General features: G+C 38.8%; 2 protein-coding genes across 2 annotated transcripts; both read left to right on the top strand.

Annotated features, from left to right (window-relative positions):
• Window positions 1-9,066: 9,066 nt before the first annotated feature.
• Window positions 9,067-11,600, top strand: LOC134805553 (uncharacterized). The gene is made up of 4 exons (XM_063778830.1): window positions 9,067-9,850; window positions 10,256-10,859; window positions 11,271-11,432; window positions 11,594-11,600. The coding sequence occupies exons 1-4, from the start codon at window positions 9,067-9,069 to the stop codon at window positions 11,598-11,600; spliced, it is 1,557 nt and encodes a 518-aa protein (XP_063634900.1).
• A 349-nt stretch (window positions 11,601-11,949) lies between these two features.
• On the top strand, window positions 11,950-13,050 carry LOC134805552 (uncharacterized protein K02A2.6-like). Its single transcript, XM_063778829.1, has one exon. The coding sequence runs from the start codon at window positions 11,950-11,952 to the stop codon at window positions 13,048-13,050; it is 1,101 nt and encodes a 366-aa protein (XP_063634899.1).
• Window positions 13,051-17,643: the final 4,593 nt, after the last annotated feature.

Raw genomic sequence — 17,643 nt, 5'->3', positions numbered from 1 at the left:
GTCGGTCTCTTGCATCGGTCAATGTGCCTGCTCTATTGGAGCCGACCGGCATATTGAGAAGTGACGGCAAGAGACCCGACGGGATGTCTTTGATTCCGTGGAGTATGGGGCGGGTGCTAGTGTGGGATGCAACCTGCGTAGACACGCTGGCCCCGTCACATCTCCACGGAACCTCTGCGAGGGCGGCAGCTGCTGCAGAGGCGGCCGAAAACGCAAAGGTTGGGAAGTATCGCGGTCTCGGCGCCGAATATTGTTTTGTTCCTTTCGGCGTCGAGACCCTGGGTCCGTGGGGTCCTGGCGCCCTGAGTCTCTTTGGAGACCTTTCAAAGAGACTCAGGGACGCAACTGGGGACCCAAGAGCTGGCAGTTACCTCGCTCAACGCTTCAGTCTGGCAGTTCAGCGGGGTAACGCAGCAGCATCTTGGGGACCTTGCCACAGGGGCCTTTTTTAGATTTAGTTTAGTTTAGTTTAATTTTATTTTAGAATAGTTTGTATTTAGTTTAATTGTAATTTTAAGTTATTTTATTTATTGTTTTTTGACTTGTTTTTGTACCATATATATGAATAAATATTCTAGGTAGAGCAAAAAAAAAAAAAAAAAAAGAAGAAAAATGTGGGCTTTAATAAAAATAAAACATGTAATGCATCAGAAATCATCATTTATTGCTAATTAAACCCAATCTAAAGCATCAGATGACTATTACACCTGTAAATATAAATTATATCTACGAATACCTGAACACATTCATGGAAGAAAAATTTGATCCCGTAAAGTTACAAAAAAGTCGCCAACAAAAAGTTGTGTAAAATAGGAAAAGTAAACAAATAATTAAAGAGTAAAAAAAAAATATACTTAGGAAGCATTTTTTGCCGTAAACATATTTTTCCGCGCTACAGGCTACGGCGTAGTAAACCTATTTTGATGACAACTTGGCAATGTATTAAATGTAATACAATACTTTTGATATGACTTCTGAGTTCTTGGCAATGTATCAAATATACTACATAACAGTTTCATGTAAATATTCTGTGTATTAAATGTTTTTAGATAAGACCACAATGTAAATATTTATGCCCTAACAGATAGTAAATGCATCAAAATGTAGATTATGGAAAAATATATAAGTACGTATCTAAGAAATAAGTGCCAAACTTTCAGTGCGAAACGAAATCTGTTGTTTCCGCGGCGCCATGTTGATTATTACTAATTAATTTAAAATGACACTTGTGTCCATTATTTTTTTCTATCATAAAGGAGGGTAGCTCGACATATTAATGGAAAAATATTTTATTAGATAATAAAGTGAACCTGCTAGATTTTTTAAAGTTCCACGTATCACGGGTGTTACGATGCCAAAATAAGGGTTAAGAAATCGGTTAATAATTTGAATGGATTGGCAAGAACCAGAACAATTAATGAACAAGAATATTTTTTCTTTATTTAATGGAGTAAAAGGGGCATTAAGATTATTCCGATACCTAGATTTTTCGGTGAGTTGAGCTGAGCATAATGAAATGAACTCGAAAGTTAAAAGTTGATTGTTTTCTAAAAAGAAATCCTAATTACACTTAAAACTCTTTTTTAATTTTCAATATAAAAAAAATCGACCCCTCAAGAAGGTCAAGGTTACTTTTTTGAACGTCCTCTTACTAAACATATAATAAGTAGGTAGGTATACAAATTAAACTAACCTAATTTCTGATTCGGGAGGCCCTATCATCGACATCGAAATTTCTTTAAATTTCGCTCGTTATGGTAGTCCCTCTGATGTTTGATATCATAACAAATTAAATAGGTACCTACCTTACCTAACTTTCCTAAATCATTGATACACTTTAACCGTATTGTTTCAATTTTCCGTATAAATTATAAGTCATTCAAGATTTACCTCCGACGTTTCGAGGACGGCGTTGCCCCGTCGCCGCCGTCAACGCCGTCCTCTTCGGACTTCGGAGGTAAGTAAATCTTAAAACTTAAATACCGTAAAACGGGGTTAACAGAAATCGCGGGGTGAATAGAGAAATTTTGAACTTTTTCTTTCAAGTTGTTATATTTAAAAACATACATCTCTAAAATTAGATTTTTTGGAATGCGTATATAGTAGACTATTTATTCTCTACATTGATACCAAAAGAACTTAATCAAACTGCCTAAAAGTTAGATTTTTTTGACTCTAAAGTAAGGTCTCGCCGAGGTAAGAAATGAAGCCTGTCTGAACTTTGTTCTAGCGGTAAATGTTTTGACATTAACTAAGTAAAAGTTAGCTAACCTGATAATATAGTATCTGTACCTAGTACCTAAATAATAAATAATATCACTAATTTTCTCTATAATAAAGCATTTTTTTGCAAAAAACCAATAACAAGCAAATTTACGTGATAAAGGGGTCAGTGGACACGCATATGGGGTGAACAGTTACGCCATAGGGGGTGATTAGATACAACAAAGGGGTGTAAAGACACGCCTTGGGGGTTAAAAGACACGAGAAAATAATTTTCTGTCAAATAGCTGTTTAACAGATATATATACCATTTGCCAATAGAGTATCCACATAATAATGACCAAATTCGATGCCTATGACAACTAAAACTTAATATTTCTATTCACCCCTTTCTTGTGTCTATCGACCCCGTTTTAAGGATATGGAGAAAACAGGTAGTTTTCTTTGATTTTCTCTGAATTAGGTTGGTAAACATTTTTTTCACAAATGCAAAATTAAAGAACTAACCAAGACTCAAAAAATGATATTAAAATTATTACTTTTCTCATTTGGATTATTGGCGAAAATCGTCCTTGAAGTTGAAAATCGTGTCTTTTCACCCCGTTTTACGGTACATGAATAAATTGTGAAAGTTTAAATAAGTATAGTGTTGTTCAAAATATACTTATCTAAAGTGATAAATAACCATTTACCCGACTACCTGGCTTGTCGAAGGTCACTGTGAGATTTTCTATTGTTTGAGTCGTGTATCCTTTTCGAGTTTAATGATAAGGAATTCGTTGTTAACCCATTTCTATTAGAAAATATGTTTATTTATATTCCTCGGACCATTACGTTCGCATGTTGTGATTTTAAATTTATTTGTATAGTGTTTATTTTAGAACCTTCACCCACGTTCATTAATATATTTATTATGGGTACTGTAATATAAAAATATTTCATTAATTTATTAAAATCAGAAACATTGTAGTAGGAAGTACCTAATATAAAATATAACACGAATCCCGGAATGCCCACTGCATATCCGTATCAGCAGAATGATTGAGGTCATTAACCCCGTGTGGCACCGACTTGCCTGATAACTGATTATTTCACTTGAAATTGGGATTAGGTATTAAGCGCTTATGACACTATACCCACATACTGAAACCGCAAGAGTGTGTAAACAGTCTAAGGAGACACTGCCATAGGTATTTAGGTATTTGTTGTAAGTGTTGGCCTTTCCTTTTTGACACAAAATGGTCATGGTCTTTTCTATTTGATAATAAATCTAAGACAATACCGCGTTATAATTATATATCTAGGTACCAATATATTTTTTTAATTTAATATGCGCATACTTTTTACTTACGATTTTATTTAACGAACGTTTCAAATAGTTTGTATCGGCGCAACCTTGGGCCTCTCAAGGCCATGTGCACGGCAACCAATGCAACGCTTAGCGCCCAGAATTATTTATTAAAACCACAGATCATATAATACTAGTACAGATACCCAATCCCATACTAAAAAAGCGCACCGTCCTAAGTATCTTATACTTGTAGCTAATTTTTTAGTTCACAGTGACAAACTAGATGGCGCATGGAGCTAACAAAACTCTTACAACAAACATGAGTTGAAATAGCGTCGAAACACCTCTCTTGCGACATCTGTTGTAGCTTTCACGCACTAAACCTACATATCACATTCATTTTAAGGTTCATTGTTACTAGATGGCGTTTCAGACATCGGCGACAAAATTAAAATCTATTTACATACTTTAAGTCAATTTACGATTATGAAATCAATTTGACATTTTTGTTTTTTTGGTTACTTTTTTTGTATTGTATTTTTGTTTGATTGGGTACTTTAGTACGGGATCAAAGTTTCCTTACAAATCACAGGTCATGTTCTTATCGCTTACCTTGCTTCGGCACGACGAGCGTTCGAGTAAACCAGCATAACTGTGACTTTGAGATACACAATAATGCATAATCAAAGCTCAAAGAGCGACTCTTATGCTGGATTGAAGTTATCTAGTAGGTACCTACGCATCACGTTAGGGCAAAAAGAACAAGGCATTGCGGTACGATCAGTTTTAATAAATAATTCTGGGCGCTAAGCGTTGCATTGGTTGCCGTGCACATGGCCTTGAGAGGCCCAAGGTTGCGCCGATACAAACTATTTGAAACGTTCGTTAAATAAAATCGTAAGTAAAAAGTATGCGCATATTAAATTAAAAAAATATATTGGTACCTAGATATATAATTATAACGCGGTATTGTCTTAGATTTATTATCAAATAGAAAAGACCATGACCATTTTGTGTCAAAAAGGAAAGGCCAACACTTACAACAAATACCTAAATACCTATGGCAGTGTCTCCTTAGACTGTTTACACACTCTTGCGGTTTCAGTATGTGGGTATAGTGTCATAAGCGCTTAATACCTAATCCCAATTTCAAGTGAAATAATCAGTTATCAGGCAAGTCGGTGCCACACGGGGTTAATGACCTCAATCATTCTGCTGATACGGATATGCAGTGGGCATTCCGGGATTCGTGTTATATTTTATATTAGGTACTTCCTACTACAATGTTTCTGATTTTAATAAATTAATGAAATATTTTTATATTACAGTACCCATAATAAATATATTAATGAACGTGGGTGAAGGTTCTAAAATAAACACTATACAAATAAATTTAAAATCACAACATGCGAACGTAATGGTCCGAGGAATATAAATAAACATATTTTCTAATAGAAATGGGTTAACAACGAATTCCTTATCATTAAACTCGAAAAGGATACACGACTCAAACAATAGAAAATCTCACAGTGACCTTCGACAAGCCAGGTAGTCGGGTAAATGGTTATTTATCACTTTAGATAAGTATATTTTGAACAACACTATACTTATTTAAACTTTCACAATTTATTCATGTACCGTAAAACGGGGTGAAAAGACACGATTTTCAACTTCAAGGACGATTTTCGCCAATAATCCAAATGAGAAAAGTAATAATTTTAATATCATTTTTTGAGTCTTGGTTAGTTCTTTAATTTTGCATTTGTGAAAAAAATGTTTACCAACCTAATTCAGAGAAAATCAAAGAAAACTACCTGTTTTCTCCATATCCTTAAAACGGGGTCGATAGACACAAGAAAGGGGTGAATAGAAATATTAAGTTTTAGTTGTCATAGGCATCGAATTTGGTCATTATTATGTGGATACTCTATTGGCAAATGGTATATATATCTGTTAAACAGCTATTTGACAGAAAATTATTTTCTCGTGTCTTTTAACCCCCAAGGCGTGTCTTTACACCCCTTTGTTGTATCTAATCACCCCCTATGGCGTAACTGTTCACCCCATATGCGTGTCCACTGACCCCTTTATCACGTAAATTTGCTTGTTATTGGTTTTTTGCAAAAAAATGCTTTATTATAGAGAAAATTAGTGATATTATTTATTATTTAGGTACTAGGTACAGATACTATATTATCAGGTTAGCTAACTTTTACTTAGTTAATGTCAAAACATTTACCGCTAGAACAAAGTTCAGACAGGCTTCATTTCTTACCTCGGCGAGACCTTACTTTAGAGTCAAAAAAATCTAACTTTTAGGCAGTTTGATTAAGTTCTTTTGGTATCAATGTAGAGAATAAATAGTCTACTATATACGCATTCCAAAAAATCTAATTTTAGAGATGTATGTTTTTAAATATAACAACTTGAAAGAAAAAGTTCAAAATTTCTCTATTCACCCCGCGATTTCTGTTAACCCCGTTTTACGGTATTTAAGTTTTAAGATTTACTTACCTCCGAAGTCCGAAGAGGACGGCGTTGACGGCGGCGACGGGGCAACGCCGTCCTCGAAACGTCGGAGGTAAATCTTGAATGACTTATAATTTATACGGAAAATTGAAACAATACGGTTAAAGTGTATCAATGATTTAGGAAAGTTAGGTAAGGTAGGTACCTATTTAATTTGTTATGATATCAAACATCAGAGGGACTACCATAACGAGCGAAATTTAAAGAAATTTCGATGTCGATGATAGGGCCTCCCGAATCAGAAATTAGGTTAGTTTAATTTGTATACCTACCTACTTATTATATGTTTAGTAAGAGGACGTTCAAAAAAGTAACCTTGACCTTCTTGAGGGGTCGATTTTTTTTATATTGAAAATTAAAAAAGAGTTTTAAGTGTAATTAGGATTTCTTTTTAGAAAACAATCAACTTTTAACTTTCGAGTTCATTTCATTATGCTCAGCTCAACTCACCGAAAAATCTAGGTATCGGAATAATCTTAATGCCCCTTTTACTCCATTAAATAAAGAAAAAATATTCTTGTTCATTAATTGTTCTGGTTCTTGCCAATCCATTCAAATTATTAACCGATTTCTTAACCCTTATTTTGGCATCGTAACACCCGTGATACGTGGAACTTTAAAAAATCTAGCAGGTTCACTTTATTATCTAATAAAATATTTTTCCATTAATATGTCGAGCTACCCTCCTTTATGATAGAAAAAAATAATGGACACAAGTGTCATTTTAAATTAATTAGTAATAATCAACATGGCGCCGCGGAAACAACAGATTTCGTTTCGCACTGAAAGTTTGGCACTTATTTCTTAGATACGTACTTATATATTTTTCCATAATCTACATTTTGATGCATTTACTATCTGTTAGGGCATAAATATTTACATTGTGGTCTTATCTAAAAACATTTAATACACAGAATATTTACATGAAACTGTTATGTAGTATATTTGATACATTGCCAAGAACTCAGAAGTCATATCAAAAGTATTGTATTACATTTAATACATTGCCAAGTTGTCATCAAAATAGGTTTACTACGCCGTAGCCTGTAGCGCGGAAAAATATGTTTACGGCAAAAAATGCTTCCTAAGTATATTTTTTTTTTACTCTTTAATTATTTGTTTACTTTTCCTATTTTACACAACTTTTTGTTGGCGACTTTTTTGTAACTTTACGGGATCAAATTTTTCTTCCATGAATGTGTTCAGGTATTCGTAGATATAATTTATATTTACAGGTGTAATAGTCATCTGATGCTTTAGATTGGGTTTAATTAGCAATAAATGATGATTTCTGATGCATTACATGTTTTATTTTTATTAAAGCCCACATTTTTCTTCTTTTTTTTTTTTTTTTTTTTTTTTGCTCTACCTAGAATATTTATTCATATATATGGTACAAAAACAAGTCAAAAAACAATAAATAAAATAACTTAAAATTACAATTAAACTAAATACAAACTATTCTAAAATAAAATTAAACTAAACTAAACTAAATCTAAAAAAGGCCCCTGTGGCAAGGTCCCCAAGATGCTGGCTGCGTTACCCCGCTGAACTGCCAGACTGAAGCGTTGAGCGAGGTAACTGCCAGCTCTTGGGTCCCCAGTTGCGTCCCTGAGTCTCTTTGAAAGGTCTCCAAAGAGACTCAGGGCGCCAGGACCCCACGGACCCAGGGTCTCGACGCCGAAAGGAACAAAACAATATTCGGCGCCGAGACCGCGATACTTCCCAACCTTTGCGTTTTCGGCCGCCTCTGCAGCAGCTGCCGCCCTCGCAGAGGTTCCGTGGAGATGTGACGGGGCCAGCGTGTCTACGCAGGTTGCATCCCACACTAGCACCCGCCCCATACTCCACGGAATCAAAGACATCCCGTCGGGTCTCTTGCCGTCACTTCTCAATATGCCGGTCGGCTCCAATAGAGCAGGCACATTGACCGATGCAAGAGACCGACGGATGATGTCGTTAAGGGCGGCATGCCTGGAGAAGCGGCCCGCGCTCCTCTGGCAGGAGAGACCGTGGTGACCTAACTGGTCTACGTCCGCACCGCAGGGGCAACGATGAGGGGCACACACCGGGATACCTAAACGGAGGCAAATCGAGAGCCGGAGCGTGTTGGGCTCTAAAAAAGTTCCGATTTTTCTTCTAAATATTATGTCGAGGGATTGGCATTGTATCAAATATGATACATATGATTTTCCGAAACTGGAAAATATTGGATTTTTTCTTTATTTTTGAATAGTCTAGTATGCTCAATAGGTGACCAAAACTAAAAAAAAAATACATATTTAAGATATTTTGATCCCTGCAAAGATAAAGGTTAACGATCTGTCTGGCCTAATGGGTAGTGAGTAGTGACGCTGCCTATGAAGCCGAAGGTCCTGGGTTCGAATCCCGGTAAGGGCATTTATTTGTATAATAAGCACAGATATTTGTTCCTGAGTCATGTATGTTTTCTATGTATTTAAGTATTTGTATATTATATGTATCGTTGTCTGAGTAGGTACCCACAAAACAAGCCTTCTTGAGCTTACCGTGGGACTTAGTCAATTTGTGTAAGAATGTCCCTATAATATTTATTTATTAAAAATTTACTTCATGTTAAAAATTTGCATTTTCGTACAAAAGGCAATAACACAATTTATTTCATAGTATTTTAAAATTCAAAAACACTATACTCCTATTTGCTCTAAAAACAAATATTTACAGGCATATAACGTGCTTAATAATTTTCCGAATGAATATACAACGTATGTACCTACTTAATTTTTAGTTAATGTTTTAAATTTGACGTATGTCGCAGGTATCAATAAAGCCTAAGATACAATTGTAAGTTTAACTTAGTGTTATGTATGGTAGATTTGTAGGTAGCTCGGAAAGTTACAAGTACCGACATACTTATCTAATAAACGTAATGACAGTCCAAATCGGTGTTTCATTGCTCGAACATATCATTGGCGACGGGATCGGTATTTTGGTGTTAAAAACCCATTTAGTTACGTTTTTTAGTGTTTATTAGCTTATGTACAATGCCTCTCGGAAAGTTGGAGTGTTTTCGTGTCGGGTCAGACTGGGATGCTTACGTGCGCCGGGTTAAGCAATTCATCGCGTTAAACGAGATTGACGACACATTACACGTGGCGTCACTAGTAACTTTAGTCGGTGCAGAGTGTTATGAGCTTATGTGTGATTTGTGTGCACCTGCTAAACCCGAGGACAAAACATTCGCCGACTTAGTCAAGCTAGTAAGTGAGCATTTGGAACCCGAGAGATCGGAAATAGCGGAACGACACATCTTCCGTCAGAGAAAGCAGCTACACGGTGAAGGTATACGCGAATATCTACAGAATTTAAAACATTTGGCCAAAACATGTAACTTCGGTGCACAGCTAGAGATCAACCTTCGCGATCAATTCGTGTCGGGGCTGCTGAGCGATGAGATGAGGTCGAGGCTATTTGCCGTACGGGCCATCGACTACAAGCGCGCCGTGGAGCTTGCTCTGGCGCTGGAGGCAGCAGAGAAGCACGCGGCGGTATCGGTAGGCGCTCCGGCGGGCGCAGCGGCGGGCACTTCGGCGTCGGCGTCGGCGTCGCCGGACGACGGGCTGCATCGCGTGGGGGCGGCGCGGCGGCGGCGCGCGGGCCCGGCGGCGGCGACGACGGCCGCGCCGAGGGCGCCGTGCGCGCGCTGCGGCAAGACCGGTCACGCGGAGGGCAGATGTCGGTACAAACATTTTTCATGCGACGCGTGCGGTGAAAAGGGCCATTTGAAAGTGATGTGCAGAAACGAGGTATCTAAAAAGTCATCAAAAGGTCAGTACTTTTTAAACGATTCTGATTCGAATGATAGTGATTGCCATTTTTATAAAATTGACAGTGATGTGGACATTGAGGACGGCCCTTTCTACGTAACACTTACTGTGCAGAAAATACGGTGCAAATTTGAAGTCGATACGGGTAGCAGAATTGCGGCTATATCTAAAGACTATTATGATAGATGTTTTTCCCATTTGCCTTTACAAAATAAAATGTTACGTTTTAGGTCATATAACGGAGGTGCCATCGAGACCATAGGATATTTGGATGTAGAAGTAGGATATGGTAACAATGTGGATAGACTACAGTTATATGTAATCGAAAATGGCGGTCCTCCTTTGATGGGCCGTACTTGGATTAGACGATTAAATTTAAAGGTTACCGATTGTATCAATTTTCAAGGCGAGGACCCGATGGCAGAATCTCTTAAGCAAGAGTTTCCCGAAGTGTTCGCTGGGGGGTTAGGCACGTTCAGGTCGCGACTGCAGCTCCGCCTCGAGGACGACACGCCGGTGTTCGTTAAGGCGCGGGCGCTACCGTTGGCGCTTCGCGAGCGCGTAGAACGGGAGCTCGATCGCTTACAGCGGGAGGGGGTTATTTATAAAGTCGACAGATCGGAATATGGGACCCCTATAGTGCCTGTAATAAAAGCAAACGGCACCATACGTATCTGTGGTGACTATAAAATAACAATAAATCCGCGATTAAAAGATTTTCATTACCCGCTGCCGCGGATCGAGGACCTGTTTGCCCTTTTGGGTGGAGGCGAGCAGTATACGAAACTGGACCTGTCTAACGCCTTTCAACAATGTGTTTTGGAAGAGGAGTCACAGCCGATGACGGCCATAACCACTCACGTTGGTACCTTTGTATACAAACGCGTCCCGTTCGGAATAAAGTGTATTCCCGAAAACTTTCAAAAGATCATGGAGGAGACGTTGAGTGGTTTGCCATCGACGGCCGTGTTCGCCGACGATATCTGTGTAACGGGGAAAGACACGGCAACGCATATGTCTAACTTAAGAGCGGTTTTACAGAGATTAAAAGAGAATGGTTTACGAATTAATTTTGCTAAATGTCAATTTTTTAAAGACAGTGTAAACTATCTGGGCTATAGAATTGATAAGTATGGTTTGCATACGGATGAACGAAAAATTTCTGCTATTGTTAATGCCCCGGCCCCCTCAAATGTAACGCAACTTAAAAGTTTTATGGGATTTGTGAATTTTTACGCGAAATTCTGTGCTAATATGAGCGACATTTTAAAACCAATGTACAGTCTTTTAAAGAAAAATGTTAAATGGAATTGGGACGAATCATGTGATGACGCCTTTAAAAAAATTAAAAAAGTGTTAAGCAGTGCTCCCGTGTTAGCACACTATAATCCATCACTGCCTCTAATTCTTTCGGTGGACAGCAGCCCTTACGGCCTGGGCGCGGCCCTGACTCAACGGGGCGCGGATGGCGTGGAGCGACCTCTGTGCTGCGCTTCGCGCACACTGAACGCCGCCGAGTGCAACTACTCGCAACTCGACAAGGAGGCGCTGGCGATCGTGTTTGGAGTCACTAAGCACCACCAGTATGTGTATGGGCGGAAGTTCACATTGCGGACGGACCACAGGGCACTCAGCTACATATTTGGTAAAAACAAAGGGCTACCGGTGACTGCGGCAAGCCGTTTGCAGCGTTACGCGGTAAAGTTAGCCGCGTATGATTTTAATATTGAATTTATCCGATCAGAGCGTAACTGTTATGCGGACGCTCTTTCTCGTCTTCCTTTAGTAAGTCAGAATAGACCAGGTATGAAAGACGAGGGATGTAGCTATTTAAATTTTGTAGAAGGGGATTTTCCACTTAGTTTTGAAGAGGTTAAAAGTGAGTTGGCGAAAGACCCCATTTTAAGTAAAATTTACGGATACGTTATGTTCGGATGGCCAGGCAATAGCAATGAGTCAGAAAAGCCTTATTTTAATAGAAAAGAATCTCTTAACATAGACCAGGGTTGTTTAATATGGGGATATCGAGTGGTTATTCCAAAATCTTTACGAGTTGCGGTATTGAATGAATTACACGGTGGCCACCCCGGCATAGTAAAGATGAAACAAATCGCGCGGAATTACGTTTGGTGGGACACACTGGACGCGGACATCGAGCGGGTGGCGGAGCAGTGCGCCGCGTGCCGCGCGCAGCGCTCCGCGCCGGCGCCCGCGCCTCTGCACTCGTGGCCGTGGCCAGGGGAACCCTGGGCGAGATTAAACTTAGACTTTCTAGGGCCTTTTAATAACGCATACTATTTAGTTATAATCGACGCTCATTCTAAGTGGATAGAGGTCGAAAAAATTAAAACTGGATCTGCCTCTGTTGTAATCAATTGCTTACGAACATTGTTCGCACGTTTCGGCCTGCCGAAACAAGTAGTCACCGACAATGGGCCACCGTTTTCGTCGGCCGAATTCGGCTCTTATCTCAGACGTAACGGAATTCGACACACCTTAGTAGCTCCTTATCATCCGGCCAGCAATGGCGCGGCCGAGAATGCGGTGCGTACCATTAAGCGAGTGTTGAAGAAAGCCGTTATCGAGAACGAGAAAGACGTCACGGCTCTCAGTAGGTTTTTGTTCATGTACAGAAATACTGAACACAGCACTACTAAGAAAGAACCGGCAGTGGCGCTTCTAGGGCGGCGGCTTCGCGGTCGCCTCGACCTGCTGCGGCCCGACACCGCGGACGTGGTGGGCACCGCGCAGCGGGCCAGCGAGCGGCGCAGCGAGGGCCACGCGTTGCGGCAGGGCGAGCCGGGGGCCGAGGTGCTGGTGCGAGACTACGCGCGCGGGGCGCACAAGTGGGCCGAGGGACAGGTGCTGGCGCGAGAAGGGCCCGTATCTTATGTAGTGCGAACGAGTGACGGCCGCACACATAAACGACACGTAGATCAACTGCATTTCAGAAAGTCGAGATTTACGCTCAGTGACATTGACGATAAGGCACCCACACCCGTCTCACATCAGCCAGCGGACAAAGTCCAGGTAGACATCCCGGAAGTCACAGGGTTGCCCGCTGATGATACGGATCAGAATGACGGGGAAGGTGGAGGCGAGGACGAGTATGGCACGCCGCCGGGGACTCCGACAAAACATGACGAACGTTGTCGCCGGAAAGCTGCTGTCCGTTGTTTAGAAAGATTAAAACAAATTTAATCAGTCATAATTATTCGTCCCTGTGCCATTACGCCTTATGCGTATACTAATAAAGACCATATTGTGTGTAATATTTTAAAGTTAGAACGTTTTTATATTTGTCCGACTTAAGTACTAAAAAGTTAGTTACATGCATGCCGATTACATCTGTGACGTAATAAATATGCCCTATATTTCATAATGTAGACTACTCGTATTTTCATAATGCTACAAATACTTATGTTATATACATATTAACAATATTAACATAATCCTGGCACCAAATGGGCCTTGGTGAACATCGACCTAATTACCTAGACAAAAAGGTCCAAATTGTAATAGCTATCTTTTAAATTGTCTCATTTGTGATGAACCATTATTGTGATAGTTTAAGAAACATTTTGGTTAATTTAGAGGAGGACAATGTTATGTATGGTAGATTTGTAGGTAGCTCGGAAAGTTACAAGTACCGACATACTTATCTAATAAACGTAATGACAGTCCAAATCGGTGTTTCATTGCTCGAACATATCACTTAGGTAAGTAGGGACAAAGGTATTTGGTAGAATGCGATAACAATATTTATATCTCATTCTGTAGTATAGCTGTGTCCCTATTTACGTAAGTAAAACTTACAAGTGTATCATAAGCCTAAGGATCGGTCTTTCGCGGTGCACCACTAACCGACTCCAGTTTCATTTCAAACCGTGCATGCTGTTCCTGTCGCCCCTATTAGAAAGAAGTCTGGTTAGAATAGGAGGGCACATGACGGCACCACAGAATAACTAATAGTACTACCGTACAGAAAATTCACTCGTTCACAAAAGTCACATTTATGTATAAAATTATACCTATACTCGCCGCCTGCAAGCAAAATTGAAACTTATATACCTACGTAACCGCGCACGAACCGTGAATCTTCCTTGCGCGTCGAAGTTTTATGACCGAGCTGTGAGCGTCGGCACAGGGTTGAAACTTGACAAGTTTTTGTACCTATACCTACCGATTTATTATTTTTAAGATTAATATGTACGAATACTACGAATTACAAACGTTGATTCTGTAAACATATTTTTTTTATCCGGAGAGAGTATGTCTGATTCTTACGGAAGTAGGTAGGTAGGTATGCCACAGCCATATTCCTTTGAAAATATGTTGGTCAGTTCCTAATATTGTTTTGGGCAACCAATAATCATTTTAAATTGGTCTAAAGCGCTTTAGTTTTATGCAAACAAAACGAATTAGTTATCGAATCGAATTTGATTAAGTACTTAGTATTTATGTTATGTTTTAAAGTTTAAATTCACCTTTCAATATCGTCCGGAATTTAATAAAATGTTATTTCTACTTCCTTCTTCTTCAGACATCCGTAAACAGTACAATAACAACAATATCTTTTATACGGATTAGATCGAGATATAGGTTTCGAAGCCATTGTGTATTTTCAATTTTGCGCGAGCGCCACATCGTGCGAGCCGAGCGGCAGCTCACTGCCATACGCCGGCCCGCGCGGCGCGCCGGCCAAATGTACCTAAACTGCGTAGTGACACCCCCCTGACGGCACGCATGACTGGCGTTCTCGCCTATGTATGTACTTAGTTGTATAGTAGTTTACTTACGCACACAGACGCACCTTATAAATCTGAGTGTGCAGTTTTGGTCGCTGTGCAGGCGCGGCCTTGAGAGGCTGCGCAAGGTTGCGCAGGCGGCGATACGAACAATTTGAAATCGAAAATAAGTACATATTAAATTAAATATAAATACAAACCTATAGACATAATACGCCGTATTGTCAGTTCAATACTATTACCACTAAAGGACTAATAATATAATCATATAATCGAGTGATATTGATCAGTCGTAATATTCGTATCACTTAAGATTCTTAATTTCGCTCATCTATTTCATAAATAGCATGTCATCGTTTTGAGAACCGGTCTGGTATAGTAGGTAACCCTGCCTATGAAGCCGATGGTCCGGGTTCAAATCCTGTAAGGGCATCTATTTGTGTGACGAGCACAAATATTTGTTCCTAATTTTTGGGTGTTACGTACGTATATGTATTTTAGTATTTATAAAAACATATTTATATATTAAATACTGAGGTCTTATTGCTGTACTGTGGGATTTGACTTGGTCAATTTGTTAAATGGTGTTCTATCTAAGATATATCATTTTCAACAGACTATCGAGTAACACAATCATGCGCCATAAATGTGCTCAAAATTAATAAATCGGCCCGTACTCCCCGTCGCGTCGTAGTCATGAGTGCAGTAAGTAATTGTCGGAGTCCGTCCGTCAAAAAAGTTCGTCTGAATACCAGCGGGCCCAGCGGTAGGCAGGCCCCGCGACCCGCGAACACCGAATATTGCATGGGCATCTTTCTATTTTACTCATCGTAATTAGAGTGGCATCAGTCCTACCAAGCTATTTTATTAGTGTTATTTAAACGTCAAACTTCTATTAATTTATGAATTAAAAAAAACTCTTGCACAGTCTGTGCTATCAAAATCCCTGTCAATTTAGCTTGGTCTAACTCTCGAAGTCTTACAAACTTCGATTAGCGCGGTTAAAGCCGATCGTTGTTTACAACTTAAGGAAATTAATAAACTAGTGGCGCTGTGAGCAACGTGGTTTCCGGTAGGCCCTCTGTAGACCTCGCGAGCATATAATTTGGAAAAACTAAATTAACAAAAAGTTAAATAAAATATTGTATGCTTTGCACTCGCTTGATCAATCAACAATACAAAATTTACGGTTGAGAATGTCTTTAGGCATTAAGTCCGCCATTTGTACTTTATTTCTGCAATAAAGATTTAAAAAATAAATAAAAATAAAATAATATAAAATTTAAGTGTAAAAAATTACAAAAAGTTCACACACTTTACTGGGGATCGAACTAGGTACCTCTATGCATCAAAGCAATTGTTTGCCAAGTGCGCCAATATAGCACTTAGCTAAAGTTACGAAATTTGGCTACTTATTCTCGAGTACTACATACCTACTTATCTAAATACCACCTACACGCGTTACTAATTTTTACATTTTTGCCAAACACTGTAAATATCTCTCAAAAAGAAAAAAAAACTCTTATTATATTGATACGACTATTTGTTTCCGCCATTTTGAAAAAAAAAATCAATAATCGAATCGAAAAAGAACTATTTTATTCTAGATTTTGGTCACAAAATTTGATAAGAATCAGTTGAGAATTGAACCGAGGAGAACGTCCGAACATACGAAATTTGGCCCGAGTTAAAACGGAGACCTTAGCAAACGCTTCGGTCAATAAAGGAGTAAAATGCGCGTTTGACTTGGACACCAAGCGAAATAAAAACTTGCATTATGTTTAAAAACAAAGCATTCATGTGTTTTGAAAGACATCGCCCTGTGATGTGAGTTTATTAATTTGTATTTTAACGTCAGGCAGGCCTACTTTAAAATAAGTAGGTACTCATTTAAATTAGGTATGTTTATTCACCGATCCATTTTTTTTACATTTTATACTAAGTACTTAAATTCCGAAATTTATAACTCAAATGTAATTATTCTAATCTAAATCAAACTTCACATCATGTCTTAAAACGAAAATCAAAACGTAGGAAAAGAAACCCACACTCGTTTCGTTTTGGAATGATTAGGTACTAGAATCGTAGGTCTTATTAGAATCGTGGTGGCTCCATCTAGTGACATTATTCAATATTACTTCGACAGCTCGACATAATTGTCCTGCGCTGTTGCTCATAACGTAGCCAGTCGCAATATAATTGTGGTTTCAAATTTTGTAAATTATTGCATTGAATTCGTGTTGTTATTAATGTTTGTATTTCATTTATAATGATTTTAATTTATGACACTTTAAATATCTCTTAATCCATCTTAATATGTAGTATAAAAATTTCATAATGGCTGATTGTGACATTTAGCGCCATCTATGATATCGATTTGAGAATAATTATAACGCCTTCGGGATGGGAGGGCATGATTAAAACTGATCGTACCGCAATGCCTTGTTCTTTTTGCCCTAACGTGATGCGTAGGTACCTACTAGATAACTTCAATCCAGCATAAGAGTCGCTCTTTGAGCTTTGATTATGCATTATTGTGTATCTCAAAGTCACAGTTATGCTGGTTTACTCGAACGCTCGTCGTGCCGAAGCAAGGTAAGCGATAAGAACATGACCTGTGATTTGTAAGGAAACTTTGATCCCGTACTAAAGTACCCAATCAAACAAAAATACAATACAAAAAAAGTAACCAAAAAAACAAAAATGTCAAATTGATTTCATAATCGTAAATTGACTTAAAGTATGTAAATAGATTTTAATTTTGTCGCCGATGTCTGAAACGCCATCTAGTAACAATGAACCTTAAAATGAATGTGATATGTAGGTTTAGTGCGTGAAAGCTACAACAGATGTCGCAAGAGAGGTGTTTCGACGCTATTTCAACTCATGTTTGTTGTAAGAGTTTTGTTAGCTCCATGCGCCATCTAGTTTGTCACTGTGAACTAAAAAATTAGCTACAAGTATAAGATACTTAGGACGGTGCGCTTTTTTAGTATGGGATTGGGTATCTGTACTAGTATTATATGATCTGTGATAAAGATAATAA

This window comes from Cydia splendana, unplaced genomic scaffold, assembly GCF_910591565.1.
Source record: "Cydia splendana unplaced genomic scaffold, ilCydSple1.2 scaffold_169_ctg1, whole genome shotgun sequence".
Lineage (NCBI taxonomy): Eukaryota > Metazoa > Arthropoda > Insecta > Lepidoptera > Tortricidae > Cydia > Cydia splendana.
The sequence above is the reverse complement of the archived record's forward strand: the minus strand, read 5'-3'. Positions and strand labels throughout refer to the sequence as shown.

What these genes read in the sequence shown, in the direction of transcription:
- LOC134805553 (XM_063778830.1), top strand. Translation starts at nt 9,067, where the DNA reads ATGCCTCTCGGAAAGTTGGAGTGTTTTCGTGTCGGGTCAGACTGGGAT. An exon ending in ATCTAAAAAGTCATCAAAAG is followed by an intron (nt 9,851 to 10,255) that starts GTCAGTACTTTT and finishes TCAATTTTCAAG; the next exon opens with GCGAGGACCCGATGGCAGAA. An exon ending in ACGGGGAAAGACACGGCAAC is followed by an intron (nt 10,860 to 11,270) that starts GCATATGTCTAA and finishes TTCGGTGGACAG; the next exon opens with CAGCCCTTACGGCCTGGGCG.
- LOC134805552 (XM_063778829.1), top strand. Translation starts at nt 11,950, where the DNA reads ATGAAACAAATCGCGCGGAATTACGTTTGGTGGGACACACTGGACGCG.